Raw genomic sequence first — 21,848 nt, 5'->3', positions numbered from 1 at the left:
TTAATACATTCCGGTCAAATAGAAAAATTCAAATCGATATAAACATAAAACGTCTTTCATGTGTAGATTTAGGGGGCAGTTTACCCAAACAGTTACCCAGTAAGCGTTTATCAGTATAATTCAGCATTATCAATTACTTTATCGGGTAAGATTTTAGTTTATCAAAACGAAACTGTATGCAATGATTTGCCCGGTAAGTGTTAATCGGGGTATGAGTCATTAACCTCACTTACAAAGTAAGACTCTTGGTCTTTGTTATCATTCTTACCGAGTAAGATTTTCGATCTTTTTCATGTTCATTCGGTTAAATAATATGACTTGGTAAACACTTATCGGGTAAACCGTAAATGTTTGGTAAATGACCCATTTCTAAAATGAATCACATTAAATGTAACATATTATTAGGTTAAGAAATTATGAATTTTATAAATTAAATATATATATTTTTTGCTTTTTATATTTAATAAAATTGTAAAACGGTTATGTTTCTTGTATTAATGGTAGAATTTAAAATCTGGTACTAAATTCCCGCGAAAAACCAATTGAGTGTCCAACCTTTAAAGAATACCAAACCCTTCTCTCTACATCTCGTTTTCTCTTCTTTCTTTCACTTAAAAATGGCGATTGCCATATTTCAGACCCAAAAACCATCCTTTTCCTTCATCTTTAAGCTTCCTCAGTCATCATCTTCCTTCTTCTCTCAATCATCCCTAATTCCTTCACAAGAAAAGCATCGACTTTCATTGTTACATCTATTTTCTCTCTTCATAAAACCCTACCTCAAATCCTTCAATCCAACCACAATTCCATCTTTATCTGCGATCTTAAGCTTAATTTCAAAACCCCATCAAAACCCTTTTGTGATTTCACCTTTTTAAACCTTCATTTAATACAAAATGGCCTCTGATCACCAACCGTTTGATCAAATGCCAGTAGTTCTTTCAAAGTATTCCAAAAGGGTGCTTTTGAAAACGATACTGGATCGTGCAGATGGAGGTTTGGGGTTGGTTGAGCAGCGAGTTGTGGTTGGAGGATGGGTTAAGTCTTCAAGAGAAATGAGGAAAAATCCGCCTCCTCCTCCCACCACCACGCAGCCGCCAGTGGGCGGGGGTGGTGGTGATGCCAAGGAGGATGCTGGAGGTAAAGATGTGAAATGTGTTGAGGTTTTTCAATCGCGGATTCCTTTCCTTCGAACGATTATAAAAGTCTTTGGCGGAAATACTGCTCATACCAAGGAAAAACTGGAATCGATCGTGCCAAAACCACAACCTCCTATGATCTCATTTTTGCAAATTAGTGATGGTTCTTCTGTGACCAGCCTTCAGGTTAAAAACGCCTTTATCAGCTCATTAGAGTCTCACATTACTTAGACTTGGACTATTTATTCTTAATATACATTGGAACCTCCTTTTTGTTCTCAACGGCTCTTTTAGAGAATAACCTAAAGGGGTTCCACCTATTTTTCATATGGTATTAGAGCCATCATTTGCCACGATAGGGATTTGACACTCCGGGGCAACCTATGCTCGTCTAACCCTTTCTCAGATACTGGGACAATTTGTTCCCTTCTAACCTCTGCTGCGTCTCACGTCAGCTAGAGTTGGACCATTTATTTTCAGCATATATATATATATATATATATAGAGAGAGAGAGAGAGAGAGAGAGAGAGAGAGAGAGACAAGAGAGGGAGACAAGAGAGGGAGGGAGGTTCATGGGGAAACCCAAAAAAAATGAAAAACTGAAGACACCCTAATAACCGTTCATATGTGTGTGTATATATGTATGAACCTTCATTCTCTCCTCAAGGGCTCTTTTGGAGAGTAATATGACGGGGTTCCTTGTATTCTCACACAACTTGTTCTGATCAAATTTTTGTACAAGTTCTATAACAATGTTGTTTACTATAGATCATGGTGGATTCTTCCATAGCTCCTCCAAGCCTGCTCATGCCTACTGGAACTTGTATACTAGCTGAGGGCATTTTGCAGAAGTCTTCATTGCAGGGGAAACGCATTATGGAGCTCAAAGCTGAGAAATTGTTGCATATTGGGATAGTTGATCAGGACCGGTATCCTTTGTCAAAGAAAAGTTTACCCCTGGCTAGCTTGAGACACTGTGCTCACTTTAGACCTCGAACAACTACCGTAAACTTTCTCATCTTTTTTGGCCCCAATTTTGATTATATTTCGCCTTTAATTGATCAAAAATTTGGGGGGGGGGGGGTGGATCTTTCTTGTTTTAACAATAAAGTTGTAGCCAACCACAAGGGTTGTGGTGTAGTGGTTGAGCCAACGGGATGTGGTGGAATATCCCATCTGCCCTGAGTTCGATTCCAGGCGTCCCAACAATTGTGGCCATTGAGTTTATCAGGACTGATGTCTTACCATTGCAATTTGCCGGGATTAGTTTAGGCATAGGCTGGGACAGCCTTTTAAAATAAAGTTGTAACTACCTTTTTAATCACATCTCTTGGATTAAATCCATCTAATGGTTGATATCTATTTTCACGTTTCTAATCTTTTTGTCGTTTTTAACGAGAACAAGCTTTCTTGTTTTGCAGGTGGCATCGATTATGAGGGTACGTAATGTGTTGACTCAGGCCAGTCATGCCTTCTTTCAAAACCAAGGTTTTGTTCATGTGGAAGTTCCCATTTTAACTGCCATGGATACCGATGGATTTTCTGAGAAATTCCAAGTTTCAACTTCAAGCGTTTCCGCTAAAGAACCGAAAAGGGAAGAGCCCGTTTCAATGGACGACACAGCGAATGTTAGCCTCGAGACCATAAAGCTTTCGATTGTTGAGAAAAGCAAGAAAGTTGAAGAGCTTAAAAGAAGTGATAGCAACAAAGAAGCACTTGCTGCAGCTGTTCATGATCTTCAGAAAACAAATGCATTGGCTGCAGAACTAGAAGCAAGATCGAAATCGAAATCAAAACCGAAACCGAAATCAAAATCAAAATCAAAGTCTTCCGAGTTCTTTTCTAACGAAGCTTTTCTTGCTAGCTCCGGAACTCTTCATCTGGAGAGTTGTGCATCGGCTCTTGGAAATGTTTATGCATTCGGACCCCGTTTTCAAGCAGATAAATCAGAATCCAAGAAATCTTTAGCGGAAAGTTGGATGATTGAAACCGAGATAGCATTCTCAGAACTTGAGGTTATAGTTCTTGCTTAAACAACCCTCTTCTGTTTGGTTTTTCATTTTCCATCTTGATTTAAACTCTTTTTTTGTTGCATTCCCAGGATGTGATGAGTTGTGCTGAAGACTTTCTGAAGTTCGTATTCGATTATGCTTCGGAAAACTGTTACGAAAATCTTTACTTTCTTTCGAAAAGAGTTGACAAAACCATTATCGATCGCCTTCGATCAATGGCATCGACACCATTTGAAAAGATTTCTTACACAACAGCAGTAGAAGTTTTAGACAAGGTAAGATTTCACTTATATCACTGCAACAAAATTTGCTTGACAGGACTTCAATTAAGTCCGAAAGTCATAATAGACTACTTTATAACACCAAACAACTGTGTTCTATATAAAAATGTGGTAATAAATTGATAGGATGTATTTGGGCATTGTAACAAGTTTTTTAGGACGGATTAATATAGATTGGAGATTTTTTTGTTTCTGAGGGTTTTTCCTAGATGGAAGGAACATGTTCTTGATTAGGAAGGGCATGTTTGGAAAGAAAAAAACAAACTTAGCTTTCTGTATAAAGCTCCCCCTACAAGTTTAATGAATAAGCCACTACCAAACAATCATGTATATATCTGAGCGAATAAGTTGTGGGTCCCATTAAGCTCATTAAGCTGTTAACAAACAGACCCTAAATTTTGATGTCTTATAGAGTCGGTTTTCTTATAGTATATCAAACAATGATAGTGTTTTTGTCGACTCAAGCATCATAATCGATTGTTTTCTTCAGGTTGTAGACAAAACCTTTGAAACCAAGATCCGATGGGGTGTGGCTTTGACCGAAGAACACGAAAGGTTTGCCCCGAATTAACACAAAATATTTCGTATATTTTTCGTGGGGTGATTCTAAAATTAGGCACATTTTTGTGAGGCAGTTATTTGGTCAATGAGTTCTATAAGAAGCCGGTTATTATCTATGATCATCCTAAAGAACTAAAGCCATTCCATGTGCGTTTAAATGATGATGGGAAGACGGTTGCAGCCTTCGATGTGATTGTACCAAAGGTACGTTTTCGGCTTTTCGCCATTCTAAGAGGCATGGTCGACTTATCTCACCATTAAACTTATTCTGCAGGTCGGAGTTCTGATCCAGGGCAGCCAGAAGGAGGAACGGTCGAACCATTTAAGTAACAGGTAACAACACTTAACTACTGTATTTTATCTGAGAATATGTAGAACCTCCTTAGATAACTGTTTGAAAAAGCTTTTGAGGAGAAAACTGTGGTTTCAACATATATGGAAGGGAAATGGTCGAGTCTGGCCGATGTGAGACTCCAACACGTCCCCTCCAATGGTTGCTAGACAGGCACAAATTGTTTTGGAGTGTCGAGAGGGGGTTAGACAGACACATATTGTTTTCGAGTGTCAAGAGGGGGCTAAACAAGAACGTATTGTACCGGAATCTTTAGTGTGGTAAAACTTGGTTATGATACCATCTGAGAGTATGTGGAACCCTATTGGATTTAACCAGTCTGGGATGTTTTAGAGAATTCAAACAAGATATGAGCATGACCTAAAATACCCTTTTTAAACTGAATACATTCCTAATACAGGATTAGACAAGATTGTCCCATGTTTGACGTGACATTTGACTGAGATAGAACATGACTGATTGAGACAAAAATCACTAAAATAGGGAACAAAAGTCAAAGATATTGGAAAATATAGGTAAATTACTAAACTACTCATGTCAAATTAAAACTCTATAACCGTCCACGATTCTTTCATTCGTCTACCTCACACTTGTCGGTCTAGTCCGGAGCAGACCCACTCTATTGGATACTGTGGCACGGGCCATCGTTTCGTTTATCAGTCGTAGTGTAAAAAATTATAGCATGGTGCATATCAATTTGTGGTGTGCCACCGTATATATTTTGAAACTACAATGATGACACAAGTTTCTCTTGGTAGAGTTGATTTGCAATGTTTTTCTCCCACCCTAGACCTGCGTTCAAATCCCGTTAATGTCATCTTTCTAGTTTTAAGCTTTTAATTTCAGATTTATTATGTTGCTAAAAAGATTGCAATAAAAGATTTGAATACAAGACTTCACATATGAAAAACAATGAATTAACCAACACACCAATGATTATTTTGTGAAAAGTCTCTATATATTTGTTTCTTATAATTAAATGATGTCACCACTTGGAAAAAAATTCTAGGCCCACCTGTCCAATTCTGTCCACATACCAAATCCACCTAAAATATAGATCTAATGAATTATAGTAAATGAACGCTCTTTTCTTGTATGGAATTTTAGAGATTTTCGTATATGTTGTAGGATCAACGAACTTGGATTGCAAAAAGAACAATATGAATGGTATTTAGATCTTCGCAAGCAGGGAACCGTGAAGCACTCGGGGTTCAGCGTTACATTTGATGTTATGGTTCTTTTTGCCACCGGTCTCAACGATATCCAAGATGCAGTCCCCTTCCCCCGTAATCATGGAAAACTCCATAACTAATCAAGTTCGAAGATTACAATCATTTGGAATCATGTTCATGAAACTGCATTCCTGAATCTTTTATGTTTATAACAAATACTTGTAAAAAGTTTAGTGTGAAATAAAATTATGGTATCATTTGTTTGCTTTTTTGGGGTTGAATCAGAAGAGAACCTAAAAAAAGGATCGAATAATCACAAAAAACCGAATGAAAATAATATATCAATTGGATGTTTAGTTAAAGATAATAAAGTGATCGTTTTTTATGTGATTTATTTGCTCCTATTTTTAATTATATTTCGTCGATTTTCGATTAAAAAATAAGTTATAACCATCTTTTTAATTCTGTTTTTTTTATTAACCTGAATATCTAACCCGCTATGCGAGCCGACTAATTCTAGGGCGACCACCTGCTTTGCAGATAGCCCGGAGTCACCGCATTTGAACCTCCATGGCCACAAGGAGATTTTTATTTCTCCTTGGATTTGAACCTGGGATCTCCTGGTACTTTTGACCTTTGGAGCCAAACTCAAACCAATCAGACATCACCCTTGTGGTTTTAATCCTGTTACTTTAATCTAACAGTTTGGATTGGTTCTTTGATTCGTTTTTTCAAGATTCTCTCCATATATTTTTTCAATGATAAATAATTTTTATACCATGTTTGTTAGATGTTTAGATTGGTGAAATTACTTCTATGATTTTTGATTATTTTAGGTGTTATCGTTTTTTTAAGTTATAGATATGAAAGTGGTTCTTTAACATGTTAAATATGTGATTTTGAATAGATTTTTGGACCCAATTTTACATTATTTAATGTGTTTCATCAAATATAAAATTATAGCATTACTTTTTATTGAAAGATAAAAATTATAGGTGTAACATGACCTCCAAAAAGATTGGAACATTTCTGAGAGTTGTTTATATAAAGGAGGTTGTTTTAGTTTGATCAAAGATAGGGAAAAATTCAAAAGAACCCAACAAACTTTTTTATTTTGAAATGTTTAGTCCCTAAATTGTTTTTTTTTTTTTTGAATAAAAAAATCATTAAACTTTTTCATTTTGAATGATTAAGTCCGTAAACTATTTTTTGAATAAAAAATCATTAAACTTTCTCATTTTGATTGATTAAGTCCCTGAACATTTTTGAATAAATAAATTATCACACTTTTAGAAATTGGTTACCTATATTCTTTTAATCCAAAAAAGTTACGTTAACCGACTAGTAAAATTTTGATGGTCTTTTTTAATTTAAAATCAGACTCTTAATCATTCAAAATATGAAACTTTAATGTTTTTTCATTCAAAATAGTCCAGAGACTCGAACATTTAATTTTTTTTAAATGATTTTTAGTTGAAAAAATAGATTAAAAATTAAACGAGAAATGTTTTTTAGACTTTTCTATTTAAAATATATAATAAAAATTATTATTTAAAAAAAAGGAAAGCATGTTAATATCCCGTGAATTACGCATTTATTCCCTGCAAACTCCCCTCCACTCCCTCTCCAATTAAATATCAAGTGTTTATAATATTTTGGAATAATACTTGGAATTATTATATAAAATACAAATGTTTTTTTCAAGACTTTTACTCATTAATAATCATTATTAATATCTTCTACAGAATGATTTATTTTTCATATTTAAATGATTTAGAAATATATAATTATTATATTTTTTAAATTAAGTAATTAAATGATTGTTTTAATGTTAATAATAAAGATAGTAACAAATTTTCTTCAGTTTTATTATTAAAAAATATAGCTAAAAAATGGTGGATTGCTTCTAAAAATAAACAATATTTCTAAAAATAAAATAAATAAAAGAGTGAAGGGCCGTTTATCTAAATGTTTATATGGTAAGCGTTTAACGTTATGAGTCAACACTATAACTTTATTTTATTGAGTAAGATTGTAGTACATCAAAACGTATCTTATACAACAATTTATCTGGTAAGCGTTTACCCAGATAAGAGTCGTCACCCTCACTTATCGGGTAAGACTCTTCATCCTTATCATCGCTCTTACCGAATAAAATTCTTGGCCCTTGACATGTTCATCCGATCAAAAAAATTACCCGATAATTACTTACCGATTAAGCGTTTAGTAAACGACCTCTGAGTTACTTTTTTCATCTCTGTGGTTTGTTGAAGATTGCTATTTTAAGTCCTTTTGCTTTTGAAATGACAATTTTCATCCCTATAGTTTATTATTCATTCTTGTTTTCGACATTATGATTCACAACTAGTTGCTATTTTCATCCTATGGTTTACAATTGTTTGTTTTTTTCATTTATGTATTAACGAGTCGACTCGAATAACGAATCCATAATAAGGTTCGAGCATGAATACTTCGAATTCGAGCTAGATACTCATTTACGGGTTCGAACTTAATTAGCTTACTTATTGCTCGACATCAATAATTTCTATACTTTGATTATACGGTCTTTATGATTATATGAACATTATTGGCACAAAAAAGTGTATGCTCGAAAGGGCTCAACTTAGAAAACTCGATTACGCTTTCTAACGAGAGTCAACCATAGGTGTTTTGAAGTTTGACTCGTTAAGTCAAGCAAGTTTTAGTGTGTGTTCAAGATAGACAATTTTTTCTTTTTGATTAATCTGGATATCCAACCCGCTATACAAACCGACTAATCCCAGGTCGACCACCTGCTTTACAGATAGCCCGGAATCATCGTATTTGAACCTCCGTGGCCACAAGGGGATTTTTATTCCTTTTTGGATTTGAATCTGGTACCTCCTGGTACTTTTGACCTTTGAAGCCAAGCTCAAACCAATCCGACACCACCCTTGTGGTTTCAATATAAACAATTATTAAGCTTAAGCTTAAGACAAACGAGCTCGAACTCGAGTAGCTCGTTAAAAAGCTTGACTTGTTATCACCCTTAAGCCTCAGAGACATAAATAACAATGGATTACAAACTAAACCGCAAATCAAAACCACAAAATGAAGTTCATGGCCTTTAACAAACTATAGGGATTAAAACATAATTTATTCTAAAATAAATAAAAATATAATTTATTCTAAAAATAAATAAAAATACTCCCTCTATCCCAGATTAAGTTTTCATATTACTATTTTAATTTGTAGAAAAATAAGTATCCACTTTCAAAAGTAACTTTTCAATTTCTGTTTATACGGGGTTATTTGTTTACCTTTTAATAGTTTCATTAAGAGGAAGCTCTGAATCGTTAAGAGCTGAATCTTGTTTGGTAAAAAAAAGTATGTCTCTTAATGGTTCTAAAACCCTCTGAATGATTTTGTATTCTGGGTCTCTCTTAACCATTCAGCGCCCTAATTTCGTTGTAAATAATTACCAAATAATTATTTTCACTTTGCACTATATCATGAGAGTCTCTTAATCATTCTGATCACTTAATCATTCTACACCAAACCATTCAGCAACTGTCAAACAACCCCGCCCTTAATTATGAAATAGAGAGTTTTTTTTCTTCCTATTTTTAAGAATAAAAGTGTTATTTAGTTATTTAAAAAGTGTAATAATTGTTAATTCCTAAAACTGTGCACCGTTTTTATTGTGGACATTTATTTTGGATAAAAAAATTTATCATAAATTTTCACGTCTCATTTATATCCACCAGTCATATGAAGATACATGAACTTGAATAAAATAAATCTAAATTATATAAAAATATGAATGTGTCATAGATGAGACGTATGATTTTAAGAAAATTAATAGAAATAGTTAATCTCACCAATCAAATTTATGTTTCAACCGTTTTTCATAACCTCTTTCCAAAATTGTAAGTTTAACACATTTACATTTCTGAAGAGAAAAAAGATACTTACACAAAATATATATATATATATATATATATATAAAATATTTGTGAAATAATAGAAAAATAACGTACTTTAACTTGATTCTTATTTCATGTAACGTATTTTTAAAACTTGTATATTGATATTTAAGATGTAAAGGTTTAAACATTTTAGTACCAGAGTGAACAGTTGAAGTATTAACCGGTTACCATGTTGATGTGGCGAATGATGAGATGAAATTGGGTTAAATAGCAAATAGTAATTAGTTGGATACCACATCAACATGGTAACCGTTTAATTCTTAGTTAACAAAATGAAAATTTTAAAAATATGTTACCTAAAATATAAATATAAATAAAATGTAAAAAACAGCTTAAAAAAAATGTAAGTTTGGTTGATGAATTTTCATTTTTGGACAAATGTGTTTTTATTGTATGTTTTGAGACAGAGGGAGAATGAAACGCGTACCGTATTTCCTTTAAAAAGTTCCCACGTTGTGATGTGAGGCCATTATCATTACTTTCTCTCTCTAGAAAAATGGAGGAGGGAGAAGCAGGGGAGGAATATCTCTTCAAGATAGTGGTGATCGGAGATTCCGCCGTCGGCAAATCTAACCTCTTGTCTCGTTTCGCTAGAGACGAGTTCGATTTGCACTCCAAGGCCACCATTGGTGTCGAGTTTCAAACTCAGGTGGTGGAAATCGACGGCAAGGAGGTCAAAGCTCAAGTTTGGGATACTGCCGGTCAAGAGCGCTTCCGTGCCGTCACCTCCGCCTACTACCGCGGTGCCGTCGGTGCACTCATTGTGTACGACATTAGTCGCCGTACTACTTTTGAAAGTATTAAACGGTGGCTCGGTGAGCTCAATAGTAAGTTTTCGCTCTTTCCTTTTTCGATAATGTTTTTCGATTTCAAATCAGTTTTTCGTGTGGTTTTTTGTGATCTGTTCTTACCTTCCATTGATTGCGGTATGTAAATGGAAGAGATCTCGAAGCTGTTACTGCTTCGTTGAAAACAAATTGACTTGATATTTCAGCCTTATTATTGCTTTAAAATGGAAAATCGACAATAGGAAATTGATACTAGCACTTAGGCTGCAAATAATCAAATCGACATTGATCGGTAGGGCTGAGATGAAGCTTTCTGAGAAAAAATTAGAAACAAAGTGCAATGCTGTTCACCATGTCCTGTGTAGAAGAAAGATGTTGAGGTTCGCATTATAACAAATTCAACATCTATATGAGTCATGAGAATAGGTCCAACCCCATTAGATTACTCTTTAAAAGAGCTCCTAGGAGAGAAATGAGGTTCGAACATACATAGAACGTCTAGCAGACAAAGGTACAGAGAGTGTTAAGTTCCTGGATGGTAGACCTTTGTCTCTGATACCATGTGAAGATATGTGCAACCCCATTAGATTGCCTTTTAAAAGAAACCGAGAGTGAATTAGAGAAGAGAGATTCCAGCGGATTAGAAAGAAATAATCCAAGTTTAGCTGATAGGAGACACCGACTCTACGCTACAAGATTAGTGCTATGTGGGAATTGTTGCAGATAATCAAGCATTAACATGAACAATCACTGTCTCACAAACAAAATGAAAAGATTTGCCTGATTCTTGACCGGAGCTTTGATCCCCAACAAATCGAAGAGTTTTTGATGGAGTGATTCTAGAACTAAATAGGGTTTTTTGTATGAAATTAGAAGCTCAATGAGTTTGGTCTCTAGTTCCACACCCTATTTGGCCTTATCGAGTTTGTTTGGGTTTTTTTTTTTTTTTTTTTGGCCTTATATTTTATTGGATTATTTAAGAACCAGCCTATTTACGATCATGAAGTATTAGACTGAGCACTTTCTTGATGACCCTTAGGGCCAATCATTGAGCCATGTCGCTGATTCATAGAACCAAAGGGTCATTGGTCTAGTGGGACCTGGGTTACTGGTAGACCCAAACCTCCCCGAAGGTCAAAGGGTTATAAAATATTATTTACTTAAAAAACAGTCGAGGGTTTTTCCTCTTTTATCGGATGTCATTATGTCGACCGACTTGTGTTTAAAAGAAACCCTTTGTTTATTAATGTTTGCAGCTCATTGCGATACTGCAATGGCAACAATGTTGGTAGGGAACAAGAGTGATTTGGAGAATATTAGGGACGTGAGCGTTGAAGAGGGCAAAAGTCTTGCAGAAGAGGAAGGACTTTTCTTCATCGAGACATCTGCACTTGATTCCACGAACGTTACAACGGCTTTTGAGATCGTCATTCGTGCTATTTACGACAACGTTAGAAGAAAGGTCCTAAACTCGGATTCCTACAAGTCGGAAGTGTCTTTAAATCGTGTTAGCCTAGTTAAGGATGGGAACACGAAACAAAACTATTGTTGTTCCAAATGACTTGTCTGGTTTGGATAAACAATCATTCGTTTCAGTACTACTCTTATTTAAACACGCTTAACCATGGACCATATTGGCTGCCATTTGGTTCATTAGTAGCACGCTCTTAGCCATGGACCCAATCCGGTACATTAGTGCTAGCATGTTGACTTTCTCTAATTGGGAAGCTTTTCATCTCTTTGTTCGATAGTTACTCTTTGGAATTCTATGTTCTCAATTTCCTCGATTATTTGGCATTGTTTTGTGCGTTCGACTGTTTACATACATGATGACCGGTTAAACTATCTGGTCTATTAGAAAAACGGGCTTGTACATCCCTTATAAAAATATGATAGATGGATGGTTCAGTCATAGCCTGTTAAGATTAATGGTCAGACATAGAGATGGCCAAGAACTGGTCTCGGGTCGAGCCAAGCTTAAATAGTTCCTGGTTCAAGATTTTCCTTTTGTAACCGGTCCCGACCAAAAACATTAGGCCCCTTCTCCATATAGAAGGGATCTTGGAAAACTTCATATATCATTTACTAAAACTTAATTTAAAAAGAATCAAGCTTATGTAACCGGTCCTGATCCCGATCTCGTAACCGGTCTCAGGTCGGGTTGGACTGGGCCTTGAATTTTCATGAAAAGCATAACCGATCCCAGACTATTGGTCCATAACCGGTCCCTATTGGTCCTAAGCCGGTTCCACACGAGACATGGACCATTTTGGCCATCTCTTAGACATCATTGATGTAAAACAGTTTCTCATTTATATTCTTTTCGTTAAAAAAATTAATTAATTGCATTTTATAGGAAAAATTACACAAATAGTGAATTTATTAAAATGATTTCATGTTTTAGTCATTTTAAAAACTTTTTTTTCTTAAATTACCAAAGTTATAAAAAAGATTTTCAACGTAAAGTTTATTTGCAGGCAAAAGAAAAGGAAAAACAATTTAAAAGACGATTTTACCCAAAAAAATGGAGAGTTTACGTAAAAAAGAAGACTTTCTACAGACAATCTTTTCTGTCGACCGCCAACACCACCACTATCCATCATCTTCACATCCTCCACGACCACTATCATCCACCAATTACCAATGTTTCTACCTCCGCAACCATTGTATGAATCCGGTTTTATCAAAATACAATCAATTATATAAAAAAATTCATTCAAATTTGGTACTATATTATATTTATGTATAATTGTATATAAATTAAACTATTTACTTTATTTGTGTTAATTATAAATATTATATGATATATGAAATCATAAAATAACTGTTGTGGTAACTTATCTAGTTCTGTCCTGTTATGTCAAGTTCTAGTCGTATCAAACACCAGATAGACACTTGTTTTATTCAGTCATGTCTTATCAAGTCCTATCATCTTGTCTTGTACAATTCTGTCCAATCATGTATGCGTACCAAACGCTACCTAAAATTTGAATCAATATATAAAATTAAAAAAATATTACCATTTAAAATCTTATTAAAATCAATATATAATTTAATATAAATGAAATTAGAACTAATAATATAAAAATTAATTCAGAATTAGTATATAACTAAATACTTATTATTAACCCTTCACTAGGAAACATTTATCACGTTTAATATCACTAATTATAATCAATATATAATAACAACAAGAGTGGTGCATGATTGGTTTGAGTTTGGCTCCAAAAGTCAAAAGTACCAGGAGGTCTCAGGTTCAAATCCAATGAGAAATAAAAATCCCCTTGTGGCCATGGAGGTTCAAATGTGGTGACTCCAGGCTACCTGCAAAGCAGGTGGTTGCCCTGGAATTAGTCAGCTCATATAGCAGGTTAGATATCCAGGTTAATAAAAAAATCAATATATAATTAAATACTTACTATTAACCATCTCACTAATAAATAAAATACTCACTACATTTAATATCATAATTATGTAAGACTAGGTAATAACGCCGTATTTTCATGGTAAATCTAAATATTTTATGGGAATATATATATGTATGAGATAAATCAATAATTCGATATATTACGAGTTATGATAAAACAATCATCATTATAATCAATAGTTTCACACATTTCTTTTCTCATTTTAAGCCAATGACAAAGTTTGATGTAGAACTTAATTAATTACACACACACACACACACATATCTATACTTATAATAAATAAATAACTTGGATGACATGTGTCATCTTTTGGTGAATCGGTTTCTTGTTTTCCCGCCTAAACACGTATCTAGACACAATTTACATTAGTGGTTCAATTAGACTCATTTGAACGTATCTAAGCACAATTTACATTAACAATTCAATTATACTCATTTGATTGACATGTGTCCTCTTATTCAATCATTTTTAAATTCAAGTCTGAATAATCATTTTTCAGAGTTATACTTTAGAGTTGTTTCAAAAGTACAAATCTGAAGTACCATCATACTTTCGATAAATCATTCATATCTATAAGATAAGTTTATGACATGATTTAATTTCAAATTACTCCGTGTAACACACGGGATCAAACCTAGTATATATATAGCAAAAGAAACAACCAAGGATATGATGAACCGACTTAATATCAAGTGTAATATCGATTTATATTAGTTTATTATCTAATTTATGATCATCAACTCATCAACTTCAATATTTTTTTATAGGTTATCGTCACCGTACAACGTGCATTCTCAAATTTTCGAATTTCATCTTAATTTATTAAGTTATATCAGATAGACAATTATTTTCTGCTCTCCAATTATATTTTAATTTTCATATATATATATATATATATATATATATCATATATTATACATTCATACATGAGCATTAATAATTGTATTCATTAAGAGGTGCATTTAACACCCATGGCACGTAGCACATGAAGATGAACACATTCAGAGGTACACATGCCACCAATTTCCTACCATCACTCTTTAATGGAGTGGTAAATATGGATGCATGACTGTACATAATTCGGATCGAAGGTATTTGAACAATATAATCCATGGTTTAAAAAACTTCAACTCAAGTATACAATCCAACCCAACCTTAATTGTACAGTTGGGCTGATCAGTTGATTAGATTGAAACTTTGGTACATCATTTTACAATCTAGCTATGCGTTTGTGTTTAAACGAAACAAAAATCAAAACGAGAATATACAAAAAAGGCTATCAAACTCAATAAAGTTTCATGTAAATAAGAGAGTAAAATTATGGTTAACAATTGTAACATAATTCTGAATATAGCTAAATGGGTTGGTCTATTGTCTAACGTACATATATTGAATCTATAGTATAGAAAGACATCGGGTTCATCGAGTTTGTGGGGGGGGGGGGGGTTTAACCCTAACCTAATTCCAACTCAATAGATGCGGTTTGATTTAATTTTATATCAACTATGTCTAGGACTAACTCGAGTTGATTTTTTTCTGATTTTTTCGGGTCGCCTTAATCGGATTTTTAAGCACCTTTAATGGTAAATAAGTCACATAATTACTTCTTTCACTCTTAAAGACTCTTTTTATTATAAAATAAATATTTCTATTACTAGGAGGTCAATGACTCACATACCGCTAGGCCAAAGGCCCTTTGGTTTGATTATGCATTTTTGAGACACACATAACATAATAAGAATACTTTACACTGATCCTTATACATTCCGTGTGAGTGGTTTTTAACCATGGTTTTTGACAACTTGAAAACAGAAGGTGTCGTATTTCTAGTTACAATGCATTTTTAAGTAAACTATAACATAAAATCGATACAACTGAATACTTAAGAAAGTCGTTAACGGTTATGTTTTGTAACAAAAAAAAAAGTATGATTTCCCTCCTAAACTAGGGGAGATGAGTGCATACTTGCAAAAAAAGCACTCTAATTCATCTTAGTGTTTAACCTTCTTGAGACATGTGGTATAAAACTTGATTAGGGTTGGGATTCATTATCATTGTTGTTGCCCTATCAACATCCATATTTTTACCTTTCTTTTTCTTTATAATGATGGCAAACATATTTATTTCATACAGTATATATACAGTCGTAGGTGAAAAGTCGTGTGAGAAGTAGAGTTAAGGTGAGAAGCGCATCATGGGATCTGGACCTCTGATCACCTTTAATCTCAAACTCACTCATGATTTGGACGAAAAATGTAATTTTTTTACGGATAAGGTAGAAAGTGTAATTTTCTTGTCTTTTAGTTGGGTCCGTAATTGCGGACGTGGGTTTTTGCAGACCTATGGCTACTTTGGTAAACTTATAGAGAAAGTTACTAGAAGGTGAAAACAATCCTAAAAAATGTTTATTTTAATAAATTTCCCTTTTTTTACCCGGCTAAGAAGATTAGATGTGTTGTGCATGTATGTATGTATGTATGTATGTATGTATGTATGCATGCATGCATGCATGCATGCATGTATGTATGTATGTATGTATGTATGTATGTATGTATGTATGTATGTATGTATGTATGTATGTATACCAAATGCATTGTTTTTGGGAATTGATCAAAATAGCCAAACGTATCTAATTAAATTAACTTTTTATCCACTTTTTCAATTGAATTCCCGTTGTAGTAAAACTTTACGTAAATGCATTTATGCAAAAAAAAAATCTTTTTAAAATCTGAAAATTGGCTTTACGCTTCAAAGTAGCGGCGTCGGTTTCAACCACTTGAATTTTCGATATTCAAATACGTAAGGCGTTTGAGTAAACTCTTGCTAAAATGGGAATTCGGTTCCAAAAATGACCAAAAATTAAACTTGGTCGGGAAGATTGCTATTTTGGTCAATTTCTCATTGTTTTTCCAATGACAACGACTTTTTATAAACCTACAGCTCTTTTTAGAAAAGGTTAGTCCTAATCTAATGCAATTCAAGACTTTTTATCAAAGCATTCCTTGTTTTGTTTGTACGATATAACATATTACCGTTTGTTGTCAAGAAGTATTATGCTACAACGGTAGGTAACACTTTAAATTCAAGATAAAGCAAAAATTAGTCGAATTTGGGCATTAAGATGTTGACAAAGTAATTAGACAGGTAGGTCTGGTCCTTTTAGCCACGTATATACATACGCGATGAATATGAAAGAGAAATGAACCTTCATGTTCAACTGTTTTTTATTTAGACGAAGAATCATGTGAGAATGAGAGTTAAGATGAGAAGCGTAAGAAGGTATTTGTAGTCTTGATCACCTTTAATCTCAAACTCATTCATGAATCGTGTTTGATACGGGAATTGATCTGGTGCATTTTATTCTAATGTGCATCCAATGGCGGAGATCATTTATTACGCTTCCTACCTTAACTCTCTTTCTTACCGGAACCCAATGGTGCATCTTATTCTAATGTGCATCCAATCGTGAGAAAACAAAAGATGTTAATGGGTGGAAACAAACCAATTAAACTTATCGAATAATTGTTTAAAAATCAAATAGTTACATTTTAAGAGTAATATCATCAAAATAGAACAAATTTTGGTTCAAGTTCTACTTGGGGGAACCGATTTTGAAAACCTTGATTTTAGGAGTCGTTTACTAAACACTTATAAGGTAAGCGTTTACCGAGTCACTTACTTATCGGTTGATCATGTCAGGAATCGAGAATCTTACCTGCTATGACAACAAGTCAACAACCACGAAGTTTATATCCGTTAAACGAGAAAAAAAAACGCTTACTCGTTTAGCACTTAGTAAGTAAGAGACGTTTACAAACAATCCATTTTTATAGCCGAGAATGTCATCCGAATAGGTAAATAAGGACCCGATAATTTAGGTAATTCTTGCCGTTAAAGCACTTTTTAGATAAGCATTTGATAAACGACTCCTTACGGCCTAAAATAAACTTTGCAGATAATTTAAGACCCGATAACCTAATGACCTATAAATACTGATGTTGCTTCGTTAATTTTGATGTGGCGTTACAAATGAGTATTATTCAAACTCTTTAATTCTTGAAGAAAAAAAAGGGATATTTATGAGAGTTGTTCCACTTAAGAAAGTAGATAAGACTATTTATGAGGTTTATGGGAAGTGAAAGCATTGTGGGTGTGGAGTGGGTATTTTGGACCCTTCACCATCACCAAATCATGGGTACATTATCTTTGGAGTTTAATTTGTGTTTTTGAAATTACGGTATTTGTTTATATGGTTTTTTGTTGATATGGTTTATAATTCGTTGTTGTTTTTGTCTCTCACATTCAATGGTAAATCACTGACGGAGTTGGTATTAGGGATAAAAAAGAAAATAAATTGTAAACCACATGGACAAAAACCATAATTTAAAAAAGACATGAATGAAATTTGTAATTTTCAACAAACTGCAGTAAATGAAAATTGTAGTTTACTCTAAAATTAAAGATATATATATATATATATATAGAGGTTGGTTATTATACAACCTTTGTCATTTGTGCAACCAATACAACCCAATCTCAACCGTCCATTTCATTTGATTAATATGTGATTTTATAGAGGTTTTGATTATTTCCTAATATGAAGTATTAATCATAATTAATGAACCGTATTCATCTTCCATAAATATTTAAATCATAATAAATGAATTCTAATCATTTCCATAAATATTTCATTTTATTGGGTTGCATTGGTTGTACAAATGCGATAGGTTGTATTTGAAATAAACCCTATATATATATATATATATATATATATATATATATGGACAATATAATTTATATGAATTAAATTATAACCATGACTAAACCCACAAAAACTAACAAGACCGGAACTAAAACATGTGAAACCGATTGTAACATTTTAGGTGAATCTGACATTTATACAGAAAATGATATGTATAACAGTGAATAACATATACAAGTCATTTTCTATATAGATGTGAAATTCGTCTAAAATGTTACAATCAATCATACAGGTATATAGAGTGAGTAAGCAATTGACATGTAGCTCAGTTGATAAATGAGTGAAGTGATTTTGCCCACATAGACCTTGCAATTAAAGTTTGTGCTTTAAACATCGTGAATGCATATCGCTACATTAGTTGAGTGTGACAATAATACCATACCAACTACCGTATAATGACATCTAACCGGATTTGTTTTTGAAAATCATAACTATATATGATCATAATCATTTCCATGTCTCATGATCACGACATTTGAAATTCTTTTAAGCATGCATGTCCATTACATCATACCATCAAAAAATCAAGTCAACCATTCAAAATTCATAGAAGTTGAATACAAACCAATTATTCTAAAAAATTAATTTTATTTCTAATATGTATTTACATCCTTGGTGGGACAGAAATTGAACATGGAATTTTGGTACAACAAATTTTTATCATGGAAAGCTACAGGAAATCGAGGTATATTACAATTGATTGAACTTTTCATGATCATATAGAATTAACAAGTATTTTTCTCTTTTGTTGATGAATTTAATGGTTGTTATGCGTCTCCCTGTGATTTGACAAGTAATTTTACTGTTAAAATTTGTTAAAGATATTAAAAAGAATACAATCGATGATGAACACTAATCAATGTGATTTACGATCATGCATCGACGTAATAATAAATGATGGAACAAGAATCAGACGAGATGAAGAACATGGATTGAAATAGAGAAGATTTGAATCGCCAAAAGTCCAAAGCGCAACTGATATTTTTCTTTTTAATTCAATGTAACATGTAGATGATGATCGATCATGGCGTAAAATCGATCGAAAAACATAGAAATCAACATAACGTTTTATGTTTGTTTTCTAATTTGAGATCAGAGCCCCAATTATAAGCATAAAATATACGTACATTTTGGTGTTGCAAGAAGCAGAACTGGTGCTAGGGCTTGGACTTGAGATTGGGGAAACGATAGGACTACCGGCGGTTGTACTATTATTCTGTTCCTTCTCTGCCAATTTCAGATGAAGTTTTCCGACCGCCTTCAAATTCGCCGGCTGGAATTCATGTTTCGTCGGCCTTCCTTCCGTCACCAAACCACCGACCTGCCAGACATGATTCACCTCCGTCATTGTTTCCGGTAACTTCACCGTTGCGAAGATCTTCATCGATCCGCCTGAATACTCCGCTCTGGATTCCGGAACTTCAAAAGAGATCTCGCCTTCGACGATGGAGGAGTACGAACTGATGTTGTATTTCTTCACCGTCATCGAGCCGTTGGCGTCCTTGAAAGCTATGAGCGCTTGAGAACCGGCCATGCCGGTTTGCGTCGGGTTAATGGCCCAAGCAATCCAACCGTCGGGTTTGGGCGGAGGCGCGATGAATGCAATAGAGAGGGAGGAGGTTTTGGAGATGTAAATCCAGTGGAGGGACGACTTAAGAGTTGGTAGATCGGTACAGTTTGCGTAGAGGTTGTTGGCGAACTTCTGTGATGAACAGTCGAGAGAACTCGCCGGCGATGTTAGCAAAACGAGAAATGTGAGTGCTATCACGAAAACACAGAACGGAGATTGTCGGTGGAGAAACGCCATTGTTTCCGGTGGAGTACGACGGTGAAGCTTGGTGCGTGGGAAGTTGATGCGGTTGGGAAAATAAATAGCTTTTCTGTGAGCAAACAAGTAACCTTTTACTTTGCTTATTGTTTATTCTAATCAAAAAAGTTTGTTAAAATGTTAAATAAAACTACAAATGAGTATGAGGTTTTATCAGTAATTTGGGTTAATAGTAAATAATACTTAATGGTTGTTTACTAAATTTTTTATTAAGTTCTGTATGAATAAATTTGTCTGTCTGGATAAATTTATGTTGTTGTTTACTTTTCTATCTAAATCAACAATCTGAATAACATAAATGACCAATTTACCCCTGACAAAAATTGGGTTTATAGAAACAACAAAGTGTTGGGATTATAGAAATAACAAACAGCAAGACATGGTACAAGGTATGACAAACATAAGGGTCTTCAATTCTTTGTTACTTCAATGCACCTGATGGTGATGAGCCATTGGCTCTGGATATGAATAGTATAGGAAAAGGTCAAGCATGGATCAATGGGTATGGTCAACCAACGCAGAAATGGTAAGATCGCTGCAAGACATGACACACAGACACATATTTTATTTTTTTTGGTGACTGTCGATGACTCATGTCGAGGTTTGTACTACCATTCATCCGAGCCCAGTTCCATACGACTATATTCTACCATTCGTTGTCTAGAGGTTTATGCTACCGTTTATAACCGAGACAACAAATACCGAGACAAAAACCGATTAGGATTCTTTGGAGGAGATGGAGAAGAGACCTTCGATTAGGGTTCTTTGGATCGATGGAGAAGAGACCTTCGATTAGGGTTCTTTGGATCGATGGAGAAGAGACCTTCGATTAGGGTTCTTTGGATCGATGGAGAAGAGGCGCTGTTGGTGTTTCCGTAAGAGAGAGGCGCTGTTGGTGGATGAGGGTAAGGCAAGTCTTTTGGCCTGCTTAACCTGGACAAGGCAAGATTTTCATCTGGGCGAATAAGCCCATTTCTGAGCGAATAAGCCCGAGGTAAACAACATATTTTGTCTGTGCGAATAATAGTTTATCCACTAAGCTCATTAAGCCTCAAGTAAACAGACCACTACATCACTCGTCACATCAGTATGATAATTGGTTAATACTTCAACAGGTTACTCGGGTACTTAAATGTTTAAAACTTTACATTTTATGTACCAAAATAAAAGTTCTGAAAGTACGTTAACCAAAATAGGAATTAAGTTAAAGTATATTACTTTTTCATGCAATTTGCCGTTCCTCTTACTACCTACTTTCTTTCATAAATCAAATTCAACGGTTGAACTTCATCAATTTTTAATTTTTAAATTGTATTTTATACCCTTATAGTTACTTTAAATTGTTTTATATTCTTTACTTTTTCATTTATCATTTTATATTCCTGTCATATTAGCGTACAACATCATATATTAATTAAAATATTTTTTTGACAAGTTACATCATTATAATTCGCTTTTTAATACCTCTAAAATAAGTCCAATATTTAATTTTTTTTAATATAATCATATTATTATATATCATAAATAAATTAAATTATTTTTAATAGAGTAAATTA

General features: G+C 33.9%; 3 protein-coding genes across 3 annotated transcripts; 2 read left to right on the top strand and 1 right to left on the bottom strand.

Annotated features, from left to right (window-relative positions):
* Positions 1 to 896: 896 nt before the first annotated feature.
* LOC112513122 (asparagine--tRNA ligase, cytoplasmic 2) lies at positions 897 to 5,785 on the top strand. The gene is made up of 8 exons (XM_025119271.1): positions 897 to 1,325; positions 1,909 to 2,145; positions 2,562 to 3,155; positions 3,242 to 3,427; positions 3,924 to 3,988; positions 4,069 to 4,198; positions 4,269 to 4,327; positions 5,475 to 5,785. Exons 1-8 carry the CDS (start codon positions 897 to 899, stop codon positions 5,656 to 5,658), a joined length of 1,884 nt encoding a protein of 627 aa, XP_024975039.1. The 3' UTR covers positions 5,659 to 5,785.
* A 4,120-nt stretch (positions 5,786 to 9,905) lies between these two features.
* LOC112513123 (ras-related protein RABA5b-like) lies at positions 9,906 to 12,043 on the top strand. Its single transcript, XM_025119272.1, has 2 exons — positions 9,906 to 10,313; positions 11,531 to 12,043. The coding sequence occupies exons 1-2, from the start codon at positions 9,983 to 9,985 to the stop codon at positions 11,833 to 11,835; spliced, it is 636 nt and encodes a 211-aa protein (XP_024975040.1). The 5' UTR covers positions 9,906 to 9,982; the 3' UTR covers positions 11,836 to 12,043.
* A 7,386-nt stretch (positions 12,044 to 19,429) lies between these two features.
* Positions 19,430 to 20,275, bottom strand: LOC112513686 (auxin-induced in root cultures protein 12). The gene has a single exon (XM_025120024.1). It carries the CDS (start codon positions 20,269 to 20,271, stop codon positions 19,546 to 19,548), a length of 726 nt encoding a protein of 241 aa, XP_024975792.1. The 5' UTR covers positions 20,272 to 20,275; the 3' UTR covers positions 19,430 to 19,545.
* Between the last annotated feature and the right edge of the window lie 1,573 nt (positions 20,276 to 21,848).

The sequence above is a fragment of the Cynara cardunculus genome, assembly GCF_001531365.2.
Source record: "Cynara cardunculus var. scolymus isolate 2C chromosome LG 5, CcrdV1, whole genome shotgun sequence".
NCBI classification, from domain to species: Eukaryota; Viridiplantae; Streptophyta; class Magnoliopsida; order Asterales; family Asteraceae; genus Cynara; species Cynara cardunculus.
This window is presented reverse-complemented; position numbering and strand designations above follow the sequence as displayed.

Bases quoted from the DNA above. Each gene is read 5' to 3' on its own strand.
- LOC112513686 (XM_025120024.1), bottom strand. From the start codon at position 20,271: ATGGCGTTTCTCCACCGACAATCTCCGTTCTGTGTTTTCGTGATAGCA.
- LOC112513123 (XM_025119272.1), top strand. From the start codon at position 9,983: ATGGAGGAGGGAGAAGCAGGGGAGGAATATCTCTTCAAGATAGTGGTG. The intron at 10,314-11,530 runs GTAAGTTTTCGC...TAATGTTTGCAG, and splicing joins GTGGCTCGGTGAGCTCAATA to CTCATTGCGATACTGCAATG.
- LOC112513122 (XM_025119271.1), top strand. From the start codon at position 897: ATGGCCTCTGATCACCAACCGTTTGATCAAATGCCAGTAGTTCTTTCA. The intron at 1,326-1,908 runs GTTAAAAACGCC...TGTTTACTATAG, and splicing joins CTTCTGTGACCAGCCTTCAG to ATCATGGTGGATTCTTCCAT. The intron at 3,428-3,923 runs GTAAGATTTCAC...TGTTTTCTTCAG, and splicing joins CAGTAGAAGTTTTAGACAAG to GTTGTAGACAAAACCTTTGA.